General features: G+C 48.5%; 2 protein-coding genes across 4 annotated transcripts in view; both read right to left on the reverse strand.

Annotated features, from left to right (window-relative positions):
* NLRC5 (NLR family CARD domain containing 5) overlaps positions 1–9,890 on the reverse strand; it is a 49,641-nt gene extending 39,751 nt beyond the window's left edge. For 2 of the 3 annotated variants that reach the window (XM_082770351.1, XM_082770349.1), the window contains exons 1-5: positions 8,315–8,437; positions 5,253–5,443; positions 4,486–4,786; positions 3,420–3,482; positions 405–470 (exon numbers count right to left, since the gene is read on the reverse strand). In XM_082770351.1, the coding sequence (XP_082626477.1) occupies positions 405–470; positions 3,420–3,482; positions 4,486–4,786; positions 5,253–5,258 (436 nt within the window). In that variant the 5' untranslated portion in view covers positions 5,259–5,443; positions 8,315–8,437. Of the gene's footprint in view, positions 1–404; positions 471–3,419; positions 3,483–4,485; positions 4,787–5,252; positions 5,444–8,314; positions 8,438–9,831 lie in introns of those variants that run through there. The other variant, XM_082770350.1, reaches the window with a different exon arrangement.
* A 626-nt stretch (positions 9,891–10,516) lies between these two features.
* CETP (cholesteryl ester transfer protein) lies at positions 10,517–20,301 on the reverse strand. Its single transcript, XM_082769686.1, has 16 exons — positions 20,101–20,301; positions 19,210–19,324; positions 18,330–18,464; positions 17,735–17,805; positions 16,670–16,757; positions 16,500–16,569; positions 16,206–16,266; positions 15,474–15,565; positions 15,136–15,315; positions 14,651–14,701; positions 14,130–14,297; positions 13,173–13,240; positions 12,988–13,030; positions 12,834–12,903; positions 12,398–12,483; positions 10,517–12,282 (listed from the first exon to the last, which is right to left on the reverse strand). The coding sequence occupies exons 1-16, from the start codon at positions 20,255–20,257 to the stop codon at positions 12,208–12,210; spliced, it is 1,530 nt and encodes a 509-aa protein (XP_082625812.1). The 5' UTR covers positions 20,258–20,301; the 3' UTR covers positions 10,517–12,207.
* Positions 20,302–21,550: the final 1,249 nt, after the last annotated feature.

Here is a 21,550-nt window from a genome sequence, read left to right on the forward strand (position 1 = left end):
ACCATACACATTTTTAACATGCTAGACAAACCGTGGGATTTAAATTGTATTTAAATTAAACTATGTCTCCTGATTTGGCTTAAAAATAATAATAAAGGGATGACCAACAGCTGAATGCTTTATAGGCGTATCAGGCTTTAAGAAAGATGGCATATGCTATACACATCTCTTCTCCTCAGGTAGATTTAATACACCTCTGAAATGGACGTGGATGTTTCTTGTTATTTGCTAGGTCCCACTGTCCATACATCTTATAGCCTGTTGCGTTGAGTTTATGCAGTCACTAAACAAAATTTTCCCTCAATGCAGGAAGTTGATTTTTTGAGTGCTTTTGCAAAGAAGTTTAACAGGTTCTTCCATGGAGGGAACCACACCATTGTTCTACTTCTGGAATATCTACATACCCAGGCGTTTCTGTTTAGCATCCTTATCACTGATGGAGCTGCTGCTACGGCGGCGGCGAGCAAATCCTAAAATGTGAAAAGTCAGAAATACGTCAAAACAGTACTTCCAATGTCAACTTATTTAGAGCTGGGCAAAACACTCCAGCAAAGCATTCAGGGAGCTAAAAACAAAAAAGCAAAATCGGAGAGACAAAACTATTTGCAAATTCAGGCTGAGTTTACAAAACAGTTTTTGCAATTGTCGAAGTAAATGCAGACATGCATCTAGCTATAGAAAATCAGCTGGGGCTGGTCCTCAAGAGGCCAAACCATCCCCTTGTCCAAGCCTGGATACTCTACAGCTCTCAGGGGTGATGTAGGGGTCTGGGCTGGTTTACTGACCTTCAGTAATGGAGCCCCCTGAGCTCTCTAGGCAATTCATTCCAACACTTCAGTTTATATAGGCTTTCCCAGGGGATAACATCAATCTTGCCTACCCCAGTGTGATTTACTACTTTCCTATTCAACCTACTTGAGTGTTTTTGCAGAGAACTTAAGCAGGGCCTTGCTCCTCCATAAGGAACACATGATTAGATACAAGGATTCAACATTTATCTGACACTGGAACACTGACTGCACTTCACAGAGCAGTTAGTAACCAAATCTTATCGTTCTCAGTTAAAAACAGCTGGGACGTCAGAAGTAAGGAGATGCAGTGGTACAAGTTGCTTGGGGAAACCTGACTTTGAAGTTCAACAGGAAACAATGTGCATATTAAAAGGCATATTTTGCAAGATGTGTGATGTTTAGTAAATGATGGTTAGATCAATTCCCATTTGCTGAGACGTGTAAGTGCTAAACCACACCAGAACCTTAGCTAAGAAGTATCATAACAACCTCTCAAAAAGCATTCTAGGAAGTGACCCTATTGGCACCACAGATGCTGTAACGAAACAAAAAAAAAAAAAAAAAAGAAGAAAAAAAGAGGTGCATTCAATTCTGGGTTCAAGGTAGGACACATAAGTAGATGAAACATTAAGGTTTGCAGACAGCCTAATCAAAGATTTACACCATGAGCACTGGAAAGTTACATAGGGCATGGACGAAGTGATTCTGAGAGTATGGAAGAAGCCTGGCAGATTTGAGACAGAGATCATAGAATCATTATTGTTGGAAAAGACCTTCAAGATCATCTGGTCTAACCATCACCCTTCTACCAATGTCACCCACTAATCCATGTCCCTAAGCAGCAGGTCCAACCTTCCCTTAAACACTCCTAGGAGAGGTGCACTGTACCAGCAGGGAGCACTGGGGGACAGAGCCGTCATGAAAAGCTGCCTGGCATTTCCCAAGGCTGACCACACCAACCTCGCTGGTGAGTATTTTCGTAGGCCAGAAGATGCATCTGCTTTGAATGCAGGAATGCACAAAAACAGCTCTGTTATCCCAAGGGAACAGTTATTTCTGAAGAACTCACAGCCCACAGATTTCCTGGTTAATTCTCTAATTGTTTATGCAGCTCTCTCAGATACAGAGAATGTGGAGAGCTGACAGAGGGATAAATCCTACCTTTCTTAATTAGTCCCAATACCTTTCAGCACTATTTTCAGATTTCTATTCCACCAGCAACTGCTGAGATCAACAGCCTATAAAAAGCAGAGGCACAAGCATCTCTGTGACCATACAAATGGTTGGAATTGCAAAGGGCAGGTTGGGAGATAAGGATTAAAATGAGTAATGCCAGCAGAGCTGGACAAGCCAGGAAGTGATCACTGCTCAGGAAGTGCAGTGCCAAAAGCCTACCTCTGTCTGGCGAGGAGCAGGAAACGCAAGATGCAAGTTCTAAGTTACTGAGAACACTGGCAAACCTCAGCAAGAAAGACAGCCAGCTCTGCAACAAGCTCCTGCTGCTGTGAGCGTGAGTGCCCAAATTCACACAGCAGGAACAGGAGCACTCCCTGCAAAACTAAGAGCATCTTTTCCTTCAAATTGCCTGTTTTTCACCATTGGGCAATCCGGCACCAAACCCACTCCCTGACAGCAATGTTAAGCACCTCTAGAGGACCCAAGGCTTGCACTTTGCTCTTTGCACTGCCAGGGTGATGGCTCAGTGGCTTCTCTGCACTGCAGCCTGCAGAACACAAAGCTTCGTTTCCTGCTGCTTTGTTTTCTCTCAACACACTTTGCAGAACACAGAAACCTGATGGCAGCTTTCTGCGTAAATCTGAATCAGTGGATGGCCTGGGTTCTTTTTGCTGCAGTCTCCTCTGTTTACCCGCTTGGACAGCTGGATGTTAGAATAACGTCCATTCTGTCTCTCTTCTGTGAGATTCTTCACTTGGAGAGGGCCTGGGCTGGTCTTTCAGTTCTGGAAGCTGAAAAACTGGTGACTGAGGTGGCAACTCAGAATTTAGCAGCCTCCAGTTCTTCCAGTAGCTGTTAAATGAAGGACCAGGGATATCGCTCCATAGTGGCCCACACCTTCAGCATCTTCACATCGCACCAAAGGCTTTTGTCTGACATTCAGTGATTGATGTCACTGCAAAGCACTAGGGGAAGAGGAGGGATCTTGAAAACAAATCCCTCATTTCATTATCTGCAGAGTTAGAAGGCCAAGTACTAAGGCTAAGAGTTAGAGGTACTAAGTTCATCCCTGAAGCAAGCCCTAGAACTACTACTAACTATTCTTTTAAGCTTGGATATTCACACTCCTAGAATGGTTTCTGGTGGATCAACTCTAGATGGTCTGTCTGAGCTTTCTTTAAAAGCCAAACCAACTTCCTCCACCTATCACTGAGCCAACCACAGTATAGAAGCAAAAAGTAGGGGTTTTGGAAGGTGAGAGGGAGATTCCCTCAGCTAGAGAAACTGAGTGGGTTCCTTAGCAGAGTCAGTGCTAACAAGGCTTTTCTGAAACACAGGGAAAGAAAATGAAGCAGGGGAGGTTCATCTGAAAAGCAACAAAACAAAAATAAAACCTGAAGTTGCAGTGGTTTCCCCACACCTTGCCAGTGCTGTGGTTTGTTGCAGCCTTACCTTTTGACACAGAAGACCTGGCACTCACATCTACACGTGCTTCTTGTTTCTGGCTCAAGTTACCTAAAGGAGTTGGATTGGAAATTAAACACAATTATAATCAGCATCCTGCTTCTGAGATCTGGGGTGCTGCTGACCTGATGAAATCAAACAGCATGCAGCTTGCAACACATAGAGTGGTTTATAACAAGACTCAGTATAAAGGCTGATGCAACACAGCCAGGTTTCATGCTCCCTGGCTGATCTCCTCACAGTTTGCCCCAAAATACAGTTAACCTCTGCTTTCACGGGAGGTGTGAAACAGCTCTTCTCTATGATATATGCAAACATGGAGTGTGAGCATCTTTGGCTGATCTAAACCCACACTGCAGCCAAAAATGGAAGCCCTACTCATCCCTGATCCTGCAAAGGAGGTGTTTCTGCGATGAAACCCTCAGCGAAGTCAGTCGGCAGCCCAGCCAAGGACCCCTTTCTGCCTCACTGCACAGCTGCACACAGATGTGTATTGCAAGAAGGAGGTTCAAGCTGCCAGGAACCTCCACTCAGCATCTGCAGCCCCACAGAATACAGCAACAAAACTTCAGAGGGAGATCTTGCTCAAACTAAGCAGGAGTCTGCATACCACCAGTTCAGACAAAATCACGTCTCGAAGCATGGCTCCCCAAAAATCAGACGGGAAGCCTTTGTACACGAGCTCCTTTCACCTCATTTCCAGCATTTCCCAACTGGGAGTGCAGGTCAGTACTCTGGTATTTTGGTTCAACAAGTCCAAGAGCAAGGTGCTGCACCTGGGTGGGAGCAATCCTAGACTGGAGGACAGGCTGGGAGATGAACTCATTGAGAGCAGCCCTGCACAAAAGGACTTGGGGGTTCTGGTGGATGAAAAGCTTGACATGAGCCAGCTGGGGCAGCACAGAGGGGCTGTCACCTCTCACTGATGAAGCACTGAGTGCATAAGCAAAGGCACTGGCAGTATCACTGCCTAGCCTTGTCTGGTGGCTTCAGGGGGGGCAAGGTGCTGTTTCTGTCTGAAGACAGTCAAAGAAAGCTGGCTGAGCACCATTACCTTCTTCTGCAGAACTCATAAGCAGTATCTCCAGCTCCAGGGGGAGGTCGTGCTCCATGCAGAGGTGCTGCACAAACTGCTTCCAGGTGTCAGGGCCATCTTTCTCCAGCAGGTCAAGGAGCTCTGAGACTTTTTCTCTGTGGTCGGTGATGCCATCCAAGTCCCTCAGCGTGGCCCCTGGGAGGAAGTGCTGGGAGGTCGTGAGCAGCCAGTCTTGATGGTGACTGAGGAACTCCACCAGCTGGGGGCGGATGCTTGCGATGGCTGCTTCCAGATTGAGATCATCAGTCTGGAGTAGGGGCTAGGGGGATGAAAGCAGAAAGGGTAGTGATGGGCGTGGGAACAAGAGATGCTCACCCACACGGTCCTGCTGTTATTCAGCCAGCATGGCCCTTGCTGGCTCTGTCTACCCCCTTGGTCCACCTAGGGTTTCTTATCTGCCTTACCCTGATGGTGTTACGTGGAAAATCCTAGCCCAGACGTGAGGTAGGGCTCAGTGTTTGCCTGCACACTGTGGTATTTCAAGGGTCAGAGCCAAATAACAAGAGTTGGTCTCTCTGGAGGCAGCCAGGGAGAAGCTCTGTTGACACCTGTATTGATGCAGTGATCTGACTCCAAGAGCCAGGTGTCTCCCAGCACAGAGGGCTCAGGAAGTCATTCTTGTTACTCATTTTATGGGGATAAACAACACTTCTGCCTTGGTGACATTGTGACCAACCTCTTCCTGTTCCTTCCAGCAGCAAAGCCACGCATAAACATTCTCCTACCTGCATTGCTGTGTGGTCAGCCTCCTTCCAGCTGTCCTATGTGCAGTCCAGCAGCATATTCAAATACAAAGGTGGTTTCTGCTTCATACCATGCCAAAGGAGTGATCCGTTAGCGGCAGGGTTTCAGCACACAGCATCACCCCACTGCATGGCGTGTGCCTGTACACCGTAGCCTGACTTGGTGGGGATGCCTAGGAGAAATAACAAGAGGTCAGTCTGTAGATATGAAAAGGCACAGGCGATCACACAGGCCACTGATCTAGAAAAAGTCTGTCTTTGATCCTGAGATAGCTGTGGAGCTTTCCATCTCTGGGTTGCAACCTCAGCCCAAACCAACAGTGACCATGACATCTGAATATTTGAGGATCTACTATCCTGACTGGAGCTGGTCATCTCTGTCAACCTGCTGCTGTCAGCCCCTCCACAGAAGGTGACGCAGAGCAGCAACAGCTTGCTCAAGTCAGGTGGTCACACCAGAACGCTTGTGAAAAGCTGATTTCTGAGGCTACGCAGCTCTCTCAAGAGCATTTCAGGTGCAGGGGGCTGAAACCATCTCCTGTGCCATCCCCAGGCCTCTCAGCAGAGCCAGCAAAGGGAGCTGTTTGTCCCTGCACTGGGGATGGCACTGGCTGAAGTCCAGCCACTGCAACTGCAGGGGAAGGAACGCGGAAAGAGATTACCATCTGCGTGCCTCCAAACACCCCGGCACAGGCTAAGGCACCTTCAGGACCATGCCACTGCACTATGCCCAGCAACCTGCTGCCAGGAAAGCTGCCTACACTGAAGTCTAAAGCCAGCTCCAACTGCAAGTACCAGCACCATCTTTGCAGAATGGCCGAGAAGCAGAAGCCCCGCTGACTCCCTGGCTATCTGGAAGGGATAATCCCTCCAGGTCCGAGACTGCTGCACATTAATATGTTTGGTGTGGAAAAATACCCCCAGTTGCCGAACATCCTCTGGGTCAGGGCAAATGAGACACTGGCCCATGCCCAGTCTTGCACCATCACACTGATAGATCTGATAGATGTCCCTTGTGCAAGGAGCCCTGCATCTCCCGTGAGCCCCAAGGAGTCTTCATGTGCAACTGTTTCCAGGCTGAGGGCAGCAAAACAAAGAAAGTGAGTCAAAGAGCTCCACCTTCTAGCCACTGACACGATGAGCATCCTCCTTCCGCTCTGCACATGCAAAAATCTGGGTTTGAGAGAAGGCCCCAAAAACAAGCAGTGGTGTCTCCCAGGAGGTCTGCATTTAAGTGGGTACGCAGAGGAGTGGGGACGGGACAGCAGCCAACCTAGTTCAGAATATTTGCCTCATCAATCCAACACGGTGCGTGCGATGCCATTCCCTGGCGTCGCTTCTTGGGCAACCCAGCAGCAAGCAGGCACCTCATCACCACCAGGTGGGAGCCGTGCCGGGGAGCCCACCTTAGCCAGCGTTCAGCCCTCCGCTCTGATCACGCTGGTGTCTTCGTTAAATGTAAGCCACAGGTTTCAGGCTCTTTATTTTTGCCTTCTTCTTGACCCAGCCAAGGGGCAAAGTGGGAGATTTCTGTGCAGCAGAGCAGGGAACTCAAAGAGAAGGGGAAGACAGAAAGGCACTCTACTCTGGTGGGAGAGTCTCCTCTCTTTCCATGGGGGAGAACTGAATTCATCGGGGAGTTACGCTGGTGCCAGAGCCCTGCCGCTCCCTGGGGACGTGGCACAGGGGGAACATCACCTCCCAGCTCGCTGCTGGGCATGGCGTGCACCCAGGAGCAAAGAGCAGGGCTCCAGGCTGGCGCACGCGAGATCGAAGTGCTCAAGCCATTCGCCCCGCTCAAGTTTAAGAAAGTGGGAAAGCTCTAGCTGGTCTCTTCCATTCCTCTGCTCCGAAAGCCAAGCAGACACCTGGTAAGAGCAGAGTCGATGATACTGTGTGCTCTTTTGCTAATCTCTGACTCTTCAAGTCACACCTGTGACACTGGTTGGCTGTTGTGCATATCCTCGTAAAATGTGATAATGCAGCATCACCGAAAAAAAAGACTATCTCGGTTCCCATTCCAGCTCATGCTTTCAAGATGTGTTACATAAAATGTGAGGAGGCTCTGGGATCCATCAAAATGGGGGCAAACATACCGATTTGTAAAAATACCCTAAATGCCTGCCATTCATATTCTAATGAAAAATGAAAGCAACAACAAAAAAATCCTGATGAAATGGCAGGAAACTTGAGCTTAGCTAGAACCAACGCTCTTCCTGGACTATTTCTGTGATGCCAAAAATGGAAGAACCGTGAATATTGCTAGAAATGACTCTGCAAGTTTTCGTTCAAAATGTTTTACTGTGAAACTTATTTTACACTATCGATTATACCAAGAACACCTTTCCTATCACTTAAAACATACAAAGGAAACCATGTCTCAACTGGAAAGCTTAAAAAGACAAAATATAAATGCTTCAAATTTAAATTGTGACTTGAAACTTGAAACAAACTGTAAAATGACAGGGCTTCCTGCACAGCAAACTTAAAATCCAGTAGCCTGACCAGCTAACACTAGTGACTGTCATTTTATGTGTTCTCTGGCCAAAAACTAGAAATCTGTAGACAGCAATGCCCTGACTTAATTCCCAATACGATGGAAAACTATCTGCTTATTAACAGCATATTAAAAAATAAAATAAAAAACAGACCTTAACACCAATGACAACTGTAAGTCATTCAAGCAGAGCAGACACATGAATTAACGATAGACTCATACTGAAGGACAAAACAACCCTGAAAAGCCAGCTGAAAGCCAATACTATACTACACAGCTCTACCACTATCACCAGACCACCAGAAAAGATGGGCGGCAACCTGCAGTAAAATGCCTCTCAGCTCAGTATGAAGTACAAAACTATCCTCCCAAGAGCCAGAAAACAATGCATCAGCAGAAACCCCACTAAAACGCAATGCAAAAATACCCCCCCACGCACCTTGGCATTCACACCATTCCCAGATACAACAAATAAAACTGAAATTTGAAGCTCCCTGTTGCAAATCTACTAACTTCTTGCGTGCCCTGAGTAGCTTGTGCTACTTACCAAAAGCCCAGAAATGGAGCAGCAGCAGCAGCACCGAAAATCAAGGGGGAATCAAAAAACAAGGGAGCTGGGGGACAATGTCCACTGCCTTGAATTCACTGCTCTCACAACGCACAATGTCTTTCAATGTCTTTTGGAACTTGGTGAGTAACAGACAGAGTACAAAATGAAAGTAAAGAGACAGGAATTCCCCAACCCCACCTCTTCTCAACTGTGATATAAAAAAAAAAAAAACAACAGATGATGCAAAATACCCAACAAAAACAACCGAGGATTGTTATCCTATTCTAAAATCTACAGCTGGATGATAATTTAGGTAAAATATTTAGGGATTGCTCTAAACAAACTGGATTTGAGGGCAAACGTTCTCACTGGAGTAAGCTCTCACTTGGTTTGGTTAAGGCTCTTACAATAGAGATATTTTTATTTAAGCAAATTAGTCTGATTATTCTGGCATAAGGAAAAAATATTTATTTAACATTTGCATCGTACCTAAGAGAAAAAAAAGTGACCTGTATTTCCTTTGGACCAGGTTTAAGTGAGAATATAATATGTGAGAATGGATGTTTTGAAGAAAAATTCCATGTTTCTGTGTGTGCACAGAGAGCTACAGATCTGGCCACATATATGGTGACCAACAATGTACTATAAAAATCCCTCTACGTGCCCAAGAAAGCCAGCCTGGGTAGTGCACGGCCCCATCTCCCTTCTCTGCCCCACATAGCAATACCCACAAAATGTGGCTGGTGCCAGCCAGGCCAGCAGCTGCAGCAGGACTGCCAGCACGCAGAGCAGCCATGCAGTGCGAGGGGACCAAACCTTCGTCCTGCAAACTGGCAGTTATGTGCTTAAAAATTCCTCCTCTCGTGTTTCTCTGATACGTTGCTCTGGCTTATAAAAACGGCAGCAATTGTGTTGTTTCTTTTTGACTGAAGTAACCGATTTTAGTGCTTACTGAATGAATCACCTTCTGACACACTTCTCACAATGCACTCCTAGGAAGCTTGGCCCAAAGGGGTTGGCAGGACCCGAGCACAAAAGCCACTTCTAGCAGCAGGTCCGACCTTGAGTTTGGAGAGGGGAAAGCCGGGGGCCAGCCCAGGCCCCCAAGCCCCCAGGCCACCAGGAACGAGCTGGGGCTGCACCGGGCTCCCCGCGGCCGGCCAAGAGCTCTGCCCCGACACCTTTCCGGACAATGCTGCAACAGGACAAAGGCCCAGGAGTTGCTGAAGGACGTCTGCGCCCCGACACTCGCCCCTGCTCCGTATGGTAAACGCGGCGAGGAGCCGAGCTGGGAGCCACAGTGGGCACCAGCCCCTCGCCCTTCCCCAGCTTGACACCAAGGGTACCCACCAAGCACAACACCTCCGCCCTCACATCCGTGCCACGACGCTGCCGCACACAAGGGGTGCAGATACCTCACCCAGGACCCCACATAGCCATAAGAAAGGGAGAGCAATCCAGCACCCCAGCGAGCCCCCCTGTCCCTCCCGGGGCCGCCCTCCCGCAGCACTCACCCGGCCGCCTGCCCTGCATTGCCTGGCCGGCTCGCATCGCGCCGTGAGCTCCGGGCTGCCCCACCGCGGCCGTCCGAAAGCGAAAGCTGCGGGGATCAGGCTTTTCCAGGAAAGCACGTGGGGCTGCCGCTGCGGCTCCCCGCCAGGGCCGGCCCGGGCGACGCGCGGCTCTCGGTGCTGCCCTCACGGCCAGCCCGCGGCCGGGCTCCCCTCAGCCCCCGGCGGCATGGGGCCGCCATTTTGCGGAGGGGCTGGCGGCGAGGGGCCGCAGCCCTCACCGGCGACCACCGTGTGGTGTGAAGGAGGGCTGGGTGCTTCAGGCTCCTTCCCTCAGCACTGGAGTGCCTGCTCTCTGCTTAGGTTGGCTGTTTGGGCTCAGCCCTCGCACCCCATATCCCCAGCTGGCACACCGCAGCAGGGCGAGGCACCTCCAAAAAAAGTGTCTTTTCAACCATTTCTTTTCCATTAGTACTTGTCACTCTAATGGGTTGTCATTCCAGAAGAGCAGGTGGCTCCAGCTTGTCAGATTTTTTTCCCCATGGTCACAAAGAGTGGGGAAACATCACCTCTGGAAAGCTGGGAGCACGGACCACCAGCGTTTGGCCAGCACCAAACCTGCCAGCAGAGGCAGTGGGCAGGGTGGAGGGAGGTGGAAAGTTGCCACCTCTACTGGTGACACATTGAAATCTCAATAAGCAAAGTAATTAAGCAGGTATTCTTTATTACAGCACCAGCTGTGTGGCAGATCGCTCTGCCTAACACACACAGGGTTACTGGCAGTGTGCTTATGTCAATGGCATATATACATATATATAAACATTTTCATTTCATTTCATTTCATTTCGTGTTTCCTGCATATTCATTACATCTCCACAGACTCATTAACATAGGTTCCTACCCCTGTTCACATACACATAGAGTCCTTGGGTGGTCATCCAGCATACTCTGGTGGTCTTTTGATGAAGGCCAGAAATCCTCCTTGCTGCTAAACTTCTGACCCTTCCTTTCTCTGACAGACTTAAAAAGCCCAGTCCAGTTCTTGCTGGTTCTATTACCTGTGTGCATGCAGCCTTTCCCTCCCTTGTCTTTAGGGTCATCCTGACAGCATAGTCCCTGTCTCAGTCCTGTCCTTGTGGTTGATACACAACATACAGCTGTATTAGCTAAAACCTGCAAAATCAACATCCTTTACCTGGTGAGGCACTGGCACAGGCTGCCTCGAGAAGCTGTGGATGCTCCATCCCTGGAGATATTCAAGGCCAGGTTGGATGAAGCCCTGGGCAACCTGATCTAGTGGATGGCATCCCTGCCTATGGCAGGGGGGTTGGAAGTGAATGGTCATTAATGTCCTTTCCAACCCAAGCTGTTCTATGATTCTATGATAACCTCTTGTGGGTGCCATGGACCCAACTATAAAATTGGTACATGGAAGATATCCTGGCCTCCTTTCCCACACCAGGCTGGAACAAGATAAAGTCTTCCTCTGTCTTTGTTAATATGATCATTACATTCTTGTATTTGTCATTTGAGCTGTCTTCCTAATAATAAGATGAATTTTAAAGAAAGGAAGCATGAATCAGTACAGGAAAATGACTGAGCCACTTCAGCTTAAAGATTGCATTATAGTAGAAAGAAACAGGAACCTGCTGTCTGAATAGATACTTATAATTTCTCTTATAATCTCTTTGGCTTCCTTACTGTTTTTATTACTTTTGTTAAGTTTGCTTGGCCAGTACCCCCACAACATGAACATGATTTGCCCAGAACTCTACACCATGTTTTGAACTCTGTAAAGAAAGTAGCCAGGACATGAGATCTCTTATTAAACTGCTCTCCAAATTCACATTCCACTGTCTTCAGCTATACCCAGGTCTTGTAATATCACTGCTTCTGAGCTTGCTTACAGTTTGGTAATGTCATGTGAATGGCTGAAGAATGCCAAAATCATGAACTCTTTGGCTCATAGTTGAGCCAAAAAAAAAAAAAAAAAAAAACCACAAACACAGAATCAGCACAAAAGATGCTAGGTTTCTAAAGTGTAACAAGAGATACCAAATGATTGGTAAAGCCTGTTTCTGCTGGCTTCTCTGAGTGCTAACCCAGTGCCAATGGCCTTTAAGAATTCAACTCTTACTTGTAAGCTCCTCAGAATCTCCTTTAAAGATCCTGAAGGATCCTTAAACAGCAGCATGTGTGGAGGTGCAGACTTCAAGATCTTTGCTTAGTGGATATACAACTGCACAGAAACTGGAGCATTTCTCGGGAAAAGAAAAAAAATCAGCAGAAGCTGATTTAAGTCAGCTTGTCTTTTAATCATTTCACATGCAATCACTGTTTGTACACAATTTCCTACGCTCCTTCAAGAAGAGACCAGTTCTAAAATCCTTTCTGAAGAAAGTCAAGCAGCAAATGATTTGGGAAGCTAAAGTCAAGTTGTACAATTAGGTATCCCTAAAAAAAGGGGAGAGAAAAAAGTATTATTCAAGTATTACACATATGACTATTATATTATTACTACCACACTCCCACAAAGGGTTAGAGCCAGGTATTTCTGAACTCTGCTTACCTGTCTTGTGATGATCTCAGGATTTCTGATCTCAAATAAATGAAGCCCTTTGCTGTTCATCAGTGAGGTCAAAGCTGGTTCAATCCCTGTGGAATCAGTACAACCATCCAGTTACGGTTACAGCTCTCCTGGCTTGCTGCTCATTATGTACTGTGACCTTGTCTGTCTGTTGCCAAAAGTTAATTGTGCCCCAACGCCCCGTGACCTTCAGCCTCATGGAAAACTGATTTTCCTGTATCCCACCCATTTACAAAGGTGAAACTTTTCCTATTTCCCACATGAATGTAACAGAAACTTGCACCATTGATGTGAAATGTTCCTCAAGTACCCCAGGCTGTAAGGATTATTACTGGACTTTTGCAGTACATGGGTTTAGAAGATCTGATGATAGATGCTTTACAAAGTACATTGGCACTTCCTTGAAGGGAAAACTCACTTGAAATCACTTCTGGGATCCCGACAACTGAGATCATTTTCTGCAGGAAGTTTCTTATGGACTGATCATTCTGAAAGTCATAAAATTGATACAAAAAAAAATCAAGTTGTAGTTTAGCAACAAATGTCCTAAAGAATACTTGCTTAGGACTTACCTCACTTGGATCAGCTGCCCATTTAAAAACTTTAAACTCTATCCTGAAGGGGAGGGAAAAAAGGGAAAAAAAAAAAAAAAAAAAAAAAAAAAAAAGGTCAAGAAGAGCTGCAGAAATGTTTTTGTGCTGCTTTCAGACATGGGCTAAAAGGAGGAATGGAACACTCAGGAAACCTCAGTACTGACCTGGAATCCAAAGGCTGCAAAATGAGTTTCTTTTCTGCATAGGCAGCTTGTATAGTGACCGTGATTTCCTGCACAGAGATGAACAGTGAAGTTTAGATGTAGCTCCACCTGCCTTGCAGCTGAGAGGTCTTATCTGGAAATTCTGGTTTACTTGCTATAAACCAGAGCTTATCATCCTTCTGGCTTCACCTCCAGATATCACCAGGGGGGGGTCTATGTTTTCCTTCTCTATTTGTATGCCACAACTCCTCAAAAAGAGTCTGGTCTACCCTCAGACAGTGATTTGCTTTTGTGCAGCGTTTAGTGCCCATACCAGCCCATAATCACAAGGCTGCACAAGCCATGCTGTCTTATTGTCATGTTACAATTACAGCAAGGATGTTGGCTTTTTTTTTTTTTTGCTACCGCCTTATATTCAGTATAAAGCACTTTGGGGTAAACCAGTGTAACCAGTAACTTTCACACAGGCACACAGAGGAAAAGCTTTGCATCCTTCACAGCTGTATTTTCTCTTTCAGAGGCAACCATCCTCTAGGCAGGGGCTAGAGCTAGAACTGGGAAGCTAGGAGACTTCAGAAAATAAATACATTCCCATGGTGCTTTCATGCTTTCATTCTCTCCTAAAATACCATAGTTAAAGGAGTTTCCGATGTGGTGTTTAATAGGGACACACCAGGGCTTTCTGGTGCTGCACTTACCACCTTGCATACCAACAGTGGGCTGGTCTAATAGAGACGCTAAGCCAACAGGGTCACTATCATCATTCCCAGCCCCAAATGTCACAGGAAGAGACTGCTGTGCTGAAAGAAATTGGTACGCCTTCTCCACTTCCCATGGGTTACCCACCGCCCCTGCCCAGTGTTCCTAGTTGTTGCTGTCCCCAAGCACCCAGCATGGTGCAGACTCAGGACAGAGCTTTTCCAAAGGTCTTCACAGTCAGGAGAAGCAAGGACAGACCTTCTCCATGTACAGAACCATCAGGGACTCTTCTCCTGGGGGAAAGATGTTGATCTCCACTGCTACCAAGGACTTCACAACTGTCCCCTCAGGCTGGAGAGAGATTTCGGGATGGGTGAGACTCCACACCTTGGCCACAGAATCATTATAGGAGGTGCCTTGAAAAATCTGGTCAAATAAAGAGCAAGAGAGGAGTAAGGTTTTTGCCATGCTGCTTCCCAATTTCGTAAAACCTTGCCACACATCTACACATCTAAAACACATCTACACGCGCTTTATGGTTCCCAACTCCCACTCCACTTGTTCTAAGCCCAACAACTCAGATGGGTTTCAGTGAAGCTCTGTCAACACGGAGGGTGGAGAAATCCTCAAAAAGCACAACTTCTCTGTCAACCCCTCATTTCACCATCAGCCAAGACTCATAAATTGTTGTGGGAAGGACACGAGATGTTACAGTTTAAATGAATCAATTTGAAAAGTTTTTTGCTTGACAAAATGCTCTGAATAGAATCAAAAGTTACCAACTGCACCGCCTTCTGCTGCACTTCAGTGTCTTCAATTTCAAACAGTGCCTTCAGAAACAAACCAGAAACAGGTTGTTAAAAAAAAATAAAATAAAAAATGGAAGAGGAGGTTATGGTTAGCCCCAGCCCAGCCTGGATGGGGCAGAGCATGGATGTGTGGCTTGCAGCATGTCCAGAGGAATGGTTTCTCCTGAATTCACCCCCTCTGTACCTCAGTACTCCTACATAAATTCATGTCACTTTACAACTCAGAAGAGAAGTTTTCTATCATCCGATGTTATCACTCTAAGGGAGAGCACTACCTGGTAGCCTGCAGCTAAGAAGGTACCCGTTTCTGATCAGGTCCACATGTAGTGACTGACTGTGGATTTCAATCTACAAAAATCGGCTCTCACCAAAACCTGAAGTTCAGAGAATTTTTACTCTCCCCCCAAAATACAATGCTATGCAATGGTAAGGAGGGAACCACCCCTGAAAGTCACCTGCAACTTCTTCCCACTGATGTTCATCACCAGGCGTTCATCTAGGAAAGCTGCTGAAGCCAGGGAGTTGAGGATGTGTTCGGACAGCCAGAAGTAGAGCATTCGGGACTCGGAGAGCAGTGATGGGGAGAAAACAGAGTCACTGAAGACATCAGAGTAGTTCTTGTACATGACAAGGCCCTTTAAAAGAAAGCAAGGAGAAGGTATCTGCCCCTGCTGCAGATACCCTTGGCTGCAGTACAGAAGCACTGCCTGCAGCGAGGAGCCAGCCCTTCCCAGCCCTCCAGCTAACACCACGAGCAGAAAACCTTCTGTCTGAGCAGCCTGGGGTACTTTACCTTGTGGTGTGATTCGAGGTAATTTGCTTTTATTAAAGGATCTGATGCAAGGGAGATATCAAGTCCGATATCCTCATCCCGGACAAAATTTGCTGCCAGAATAAAACACAAAATGCTCACATCAGAAATACCACTGTAAGCAGAACTTGCAATATTTTCTTTCGGGGCTTGCTGCAGAAGGTGGCTGGGGAGTTATAAGAGGAATGTGCACAAGGATGGGATGGGTGGATGCGGGTCCCACTCCTCTAAATGCTAGTGCTGATCCTTCCACTGCTCACTGTGGTTTAGTTTTGCCACTGGGACACAGAGATAGTTACTCAGTTTTATACTTTGCCCCTTTTCTGTGACATTTGGGACTAGGAACTGTCAAAAAATCTTCTGCAGGTCGATAAAGATGCTGCAGTATCTCAGCCCTGGTTTCCAAAGCATGTTCCTATTCGAACTAACATCAGTCCTGCAGCTATCCTGCATCTGCCATCATTAAATAATGAAGGAGAAATACATTAGGAACTGAAACATTTCTTTGGACCAGTGCAATCACCCATAACATCAACCTGATGTAGGAAATCATAGCATAAGATAGCTAAGGTTTATTTTGCTGCTGTCTGGGAGTTGGCATCTCATACAGACTTTTCAATACATTTTTTTGGTGGATGTGGTTACTGCCCTGCTGGGGCTTGAATGTTAAGAGCTATGTGTAAAGAAAGCAAGCAGAAAAACAAGGACAGTTACCTGCTAGGTCATGGACATAATTGGCCAGCACCTGGGCAAGATAATTGATCTCATTGCACACCTACAAGAGGAAAGAAAAGAAAAACTGAGGGGGAAGGTGGATTTGGAGGGGCACCTTTGCCAGGAGGGGGTCTCTGGACAGGTGAGGCAGAGCTGGGGGCTGGCAGGCAGGGTCTGCACCATCAGCACAGCCTTTTTGCCTTTCTTATTTGTCATTAAGCGTGTTGATGTTATCTTGCAGGCATATATGAACAGAGGAACATGTGGCACAAACCAACCTTTCCTCCGTATTACCTCTCTCTTGAGAACAAACTTCAAAGTGAAGGAGATGAAATCTGTGAAGAGCTGCTTCAACCAGCCCGGCCTGCGGGAGACAGGGAGCGTGGTCAGGGACAGCCCCGGGTCCCGCAGCAGGACCTGTGGCTGAGCACCCGAGGCCCTGTTCTGGAGGGGACCAGACTCACTCCTTGTCTCCTTGGAGGTGAAGTGTTAATTTGTGGAATGACAGGTAGCAGTCTGAAGCATCAGCAGCCACCTGGTCCTCCTGGCACACTGCACGGGATAAGGAAAAAGAAGAGAGGCAGCTGACATACTCCTGGGACAGTGCCGAGACAGCGCTGACATGGAGCTGCAGGAGGGCTGTCAGAGCTCCCTGCACCTCCTGCTGGAGGTTTCCAAAAGATCTGGGACCCTGCAGAGCAGGGGCAGGTGGGGATACTTTGCACACAGAGGGAGGCTTCTGCTCACAGCTCCCAGAGTCCAGCACAGCTTCGCCAAGTCCTGCAGTCGGGGACTCGGTTGTGTCCTAACATCACTCGGCAGGACCTGGCCAGCTGCATGCTGCCCACAACCAGGGGGCAGGGGGCAGGTTAAGTCATATCACAAAAAAGTTTGGAAATCGCAATATGTTGCAATATGTGTGGCTTCATGCTGCTTTCCCCAGGAGTTTACCAGAGACAGGGAACACATTTCGATGCACATGTAGCAATCCAAATCCCTCTCACTCCTTATGGGAGGTAGAGGAGTATGGATTGCCTGTTCCCCTTGGTGGAAGCCCTGTACTATCAACCTTCCCAAAGACAACACTTCATTTCCCTGAGCACTCCTTGGGCCTGACCTAGGGACAGCTAGAAAAGCAGACTGCACAGATGTGCAAGCCTCCTGCAACAAAGCCATAATTTGGCAAACTCATTTGAAACATCCCAACTTTTTTTATTTTTTTTCGAGTCATCCTGAACTGCAGGAGATGAACGGCTGATCCTGAAGACACTCCAGAAGGCCAGGCAGTCCTTCACTTTCTGCTGGTGCATTCCAGCATTACCTTGCTGAAATGGTTTGTACCAGCTCCCTCCTCTCAGGCTGTTAGGATTACGAGCATTTTGAGGGCCAGCTTGGCTCGAGCCCGGTGTGCAGGGTGGCAGAGGCAGGTGCCACCTGGTCCCCACTGAGGTGCATGGAGCCAGCGCCTGCTTGGGTGGAAACAAGTGTGCAAAGGTCCCTATGGCTCGTGGTCCCCAGCTGTTACTTACTCAGTTTAATGTTTATCTGCAGGTCGATGGAAGACTCGATTTCAAAATCAACTGAATGAAAAAGCTGTAGACTGTAGGGGCAGAAAAGAGGACATTCATCAATGGCACACGCATGTGGGAGCAGCTTTTCCTGACTGCACTCTAGCCACAGGGCAGGTTTCTTTCGCAGCACCTTTTACATTGTTCCTTGCACCACGGTGTGCAAAACCCTGGCACGCAGCAGCCCACCTCAAATAATCTGGCTTTAAACCATTGCAAGCGACCACTTAAGAGAACAGGAACATTAAAACCATTTGTACTGCACGCAGATGACATTTACAGAGCAACGATGGGGAGGGAAAAAAGTCAGCTGGTACATTTTAGCCTTTTCATCTCGTGCAAGAGGCAACGGTGAGGACAGAGAGGCAAAAAGTGACATGAGAAAAGGAGCAATGGGGGCAAACAGCACTGCTGGCGTATAAAATACTGCCTTGCTCAGGCTCCCTTTGTAAGGGAGCCAGAGGAGCACGGCCCCTCTACCTTCACCCACACTGTGTGCTGCCTCAGCCTGGGGGCAGTGGCAGGATCCTGCGGTGCTCAGCCCCCAGGTACTTACAACCAGGCCCCAGCGTAGCCGTAGGTCAGGGTGCCCTTGAAGATGGCCGTCACATTTTTAATGGCAATGTCGATGGCATCGTTCTCCTTGAGCTCCACCTCACTCTGCTCGATGGACAAATCGTTGACCTGGATGCTAAAAATGACCAAAAAAAAAAACAAAAAAAAAGAATTGTTCCCTGTGGGCACTTTTTATGACTGGGTGCACCAGGTTTGCTCCTGAGGTTTCTGTGGGATTTGTGCCAGCTCTGGGAAGCACTAGGGAGCTCAGCCTCGGTGCACGGCTCCTCCCTTGCCACACACTTCCATACACATCTAGGGATCACTTGAACGCCTGAAGCTGGGAACACACAGCTGCGTGCTTTGTAAAAAACTCTATTTTATTGTAGTGGTCTTTTTTTTTTTCAGTAGCAGTTACAGCAGGAAATCTACCCCGTGTTTGCATCATTGCATTTGTCATTTCCAAATAATCCCCCTGTTGGTAACACGGTGAAACCCAGCTGTCCTTGTCGCGGAGCAGGTCCTGTGCTGAGGGGTGTTCCAGCACAGGACGAGCCCTTGGCACCACCTATCGACAACAGCCCTGAGAGCTGGACAGCCCCTTCCAGCCCCGGGACTGCACTCCCTGTCCTGCTTTTCAGAGACCTGCTCTTCTCTGCTTCCTCGCTGTCCTCCCAGGGAGCTGGAAAAGCTCTCAAAAAACGCACGAACAGCCTAAACCTTCACATGGAAATGAGTTGTGTGAAAGGCCTAGATAAGAAAGTGCATCTCTGTCTTTGCTTTCTCAAGTAATTACTGGACCAAAGCTCCCTTCCCAGGCCAACATTCCCTGCCCTCCACCAGCCCACGGTGCCCCAGCCCAGGGGCTCAGCAATACTCACTTGCTTAGCCCGTAAGCCACCTTGCCGAGGAGCCGCACGGACCTTTCCCCGGTGATGTTTGGGAAGTTGGCGTTCCTGAAGGCTGCTTGAATGACCTGTGCTGTTTCCTGGTTCACTGTCGGTGGAAGAAAAGAGCAAAGATAGCTGAAGTGCAGTCCCTTCGAGCTGCAGAATCAGGTCTGCACCTGGGATTAAAGCACATGCCACATCTGTGCCATCGGGGCAGATTTTGGCAAGGTCAAAGCTGTTCTTCTCTTTGTGCTGCACCAGCCATTGACTTTACCCTTGTGCTTTGCTCTGTTGCTGCTTGCAGAGATTACCGGCAGCTGCTGGGGCTCCAAAGAAAAGCTTCTGAGACTGAACTTTCTGCACCCATTTTCCTAAAATTATCCAGCCTGTACCTGCCTCAGGCACACATCTTAGCCAGGGGATGAGTTTTGGGCAGGCATTTTTCCTTCCAGAAATACCCACTCTTATTCATGCACTATCATCAGAGAGGATGGGATAGAGCTGAGTCCACCTTTTGCAGAAATTCTTCCCCCACCCACAAAGCCCCCAAGCCCTTGAAAAAACAGCAACAACAAATAAACAGAGGGGGGAAAAATAATAAAAAGAAAAAAACAGCAGTGAAACCTCACTTCTCCCCTTCTGCAGACTGATCCCCAAGAGGCAAGATTCCCGTGAGGCAAAATGTCCATCACTGGTTAGCTCCAGATCTTCCGTCCCACCAGCCTGGGCACCATCCCTACCTCCCAGGCAGGTAGCAGCACCTTGCCAGAAGAGCAGTTTCCACGAGAGCCAGGGAAGCGAGAAATCCCCTCACCTGGCTGATCTGCCATCACTACCTTCTGACGGAGGGGCAAAACGCAGTCCCACACGGCGGGCACTTACACAGCAACGCCGCGGGTTTGGTCATCCTGCAGACGATCCCCGTGGCTCTGTCAGGGACTGGCCCAAACTCACAGGCTGCTGCTGTGTGGACGAGCACTAGCAAGATCCCAACGAAGATCCCAGAAGATCCCAGCCTCATCCTGCCAGCCCAGAGCATCCCCAGACAGAGCAGAGAGTGCTGAGAAGTGACTGATTCTTGCCTGGCCAAGGCTGCTTTCATACCTCCAAGCGGAGCTCGTTCAAAGCAGGACATGACCTGCTTCCTCCGGTTATCAAAACTCATCACACATTTCCTAATCTGCCTATAGCTTCCTCAGCCCCCGTCAAGTCGCACGTTGCCTTCCTCCCGCAGCTGGCGCTTGGGCTGCAGGACGTGGCTCTCCTGCCAAGACTGCAGAGCTCGGGGGACGCTGCATCGGGGTGGTGGGGAAGGCTGGGTACGGAGCTGGGGTGGGATGAAGCCAAGGGAGCAGCCCCACGCTCAGTTCATCGTTTGCTCTTGGCACAGAAGCATTCCACGTTTTGCACTCCCACAGCAATGTCTCAGCAAAATGCACTTGGAAAGACACCAGCCTGTATCATCAGCCACCCCCCACCCCCTGATTTTAGGCACACAGTGGGGAAATCGAGGCACGCTGTGCTGACCACATCCCTGCAGCGCTCTGTGAGCACAGGGCTGAGGCTTTCTGCCCCTCAGAGGGATTTGTGGACTGCCTCTAGTTTGCTGCCTTCCAGGTAAGGATGAATCTTGTACCTGGCTCCTCAGCTGCTATTTAGGAAACTTCAGAAACCCACATTCAAATCTGCTCCTTGTGCACACCCACACCCTGCACACCACTGACTCTGAACCTCGTTGTGGTGCTGGGGCCAACCACAAAACGAGATCCAGGGCCAAAAAAAAAAGAGCCTGGTTGTTTCCTCAGTAAGACTCCCACAAAGGAGCTTCCCCACAGGATGGATGGCAAAGGGAAGGCGAGACCTCAGCGATGCTGGGAGCAGTCAGCACCCCTGGGTGAGGCGAGGCGAGGCACCGGCCTCCCTCCTCTCCCTGGCGGACACCTCGTCCTCCCGCAGCGGGTGAGCACGTTTCCTCCGGGGAGCCCTGCTGTCCGGCGGCCCCCGCCCTGCCACTTTGTTTTCTTCCTGAGTTGAGAAAGTGAATGGCCTTGGGTACCCTGCCGGAGGCACTCGCGGTCACCGAGCAGCCCAGGAGCACAGCGGCCTGGGGCAGGCTCCCCACCACCGTGTTATGAACAGGGAACCAAAGCTGCACCAGGCACGGACCCATCACAAGGTGAGCTCCCATGCTCACATGTCATTTTGATTCAAGAGACTTTCCTCCTGCTGTGGCTCTGGCTTCTGTCCTTCAGCTCACGGCCTCCACAGCAGCTCTGGGGGACACCAGGACAGCGGCCAAGGCTGGCACAGGGGGGATCCTCCAGCCACACTG

This window comes from Aythya marila (assembly GCF_965140915.1).
Source record: "Aythya marila genome assembly, chromosome: 12".
Taxonomy (NCBI): Eukaryota; Metazoa; Chordata; class Aves; order Anseriformes; family Anatidae; genus Aythya; species Aythya marila.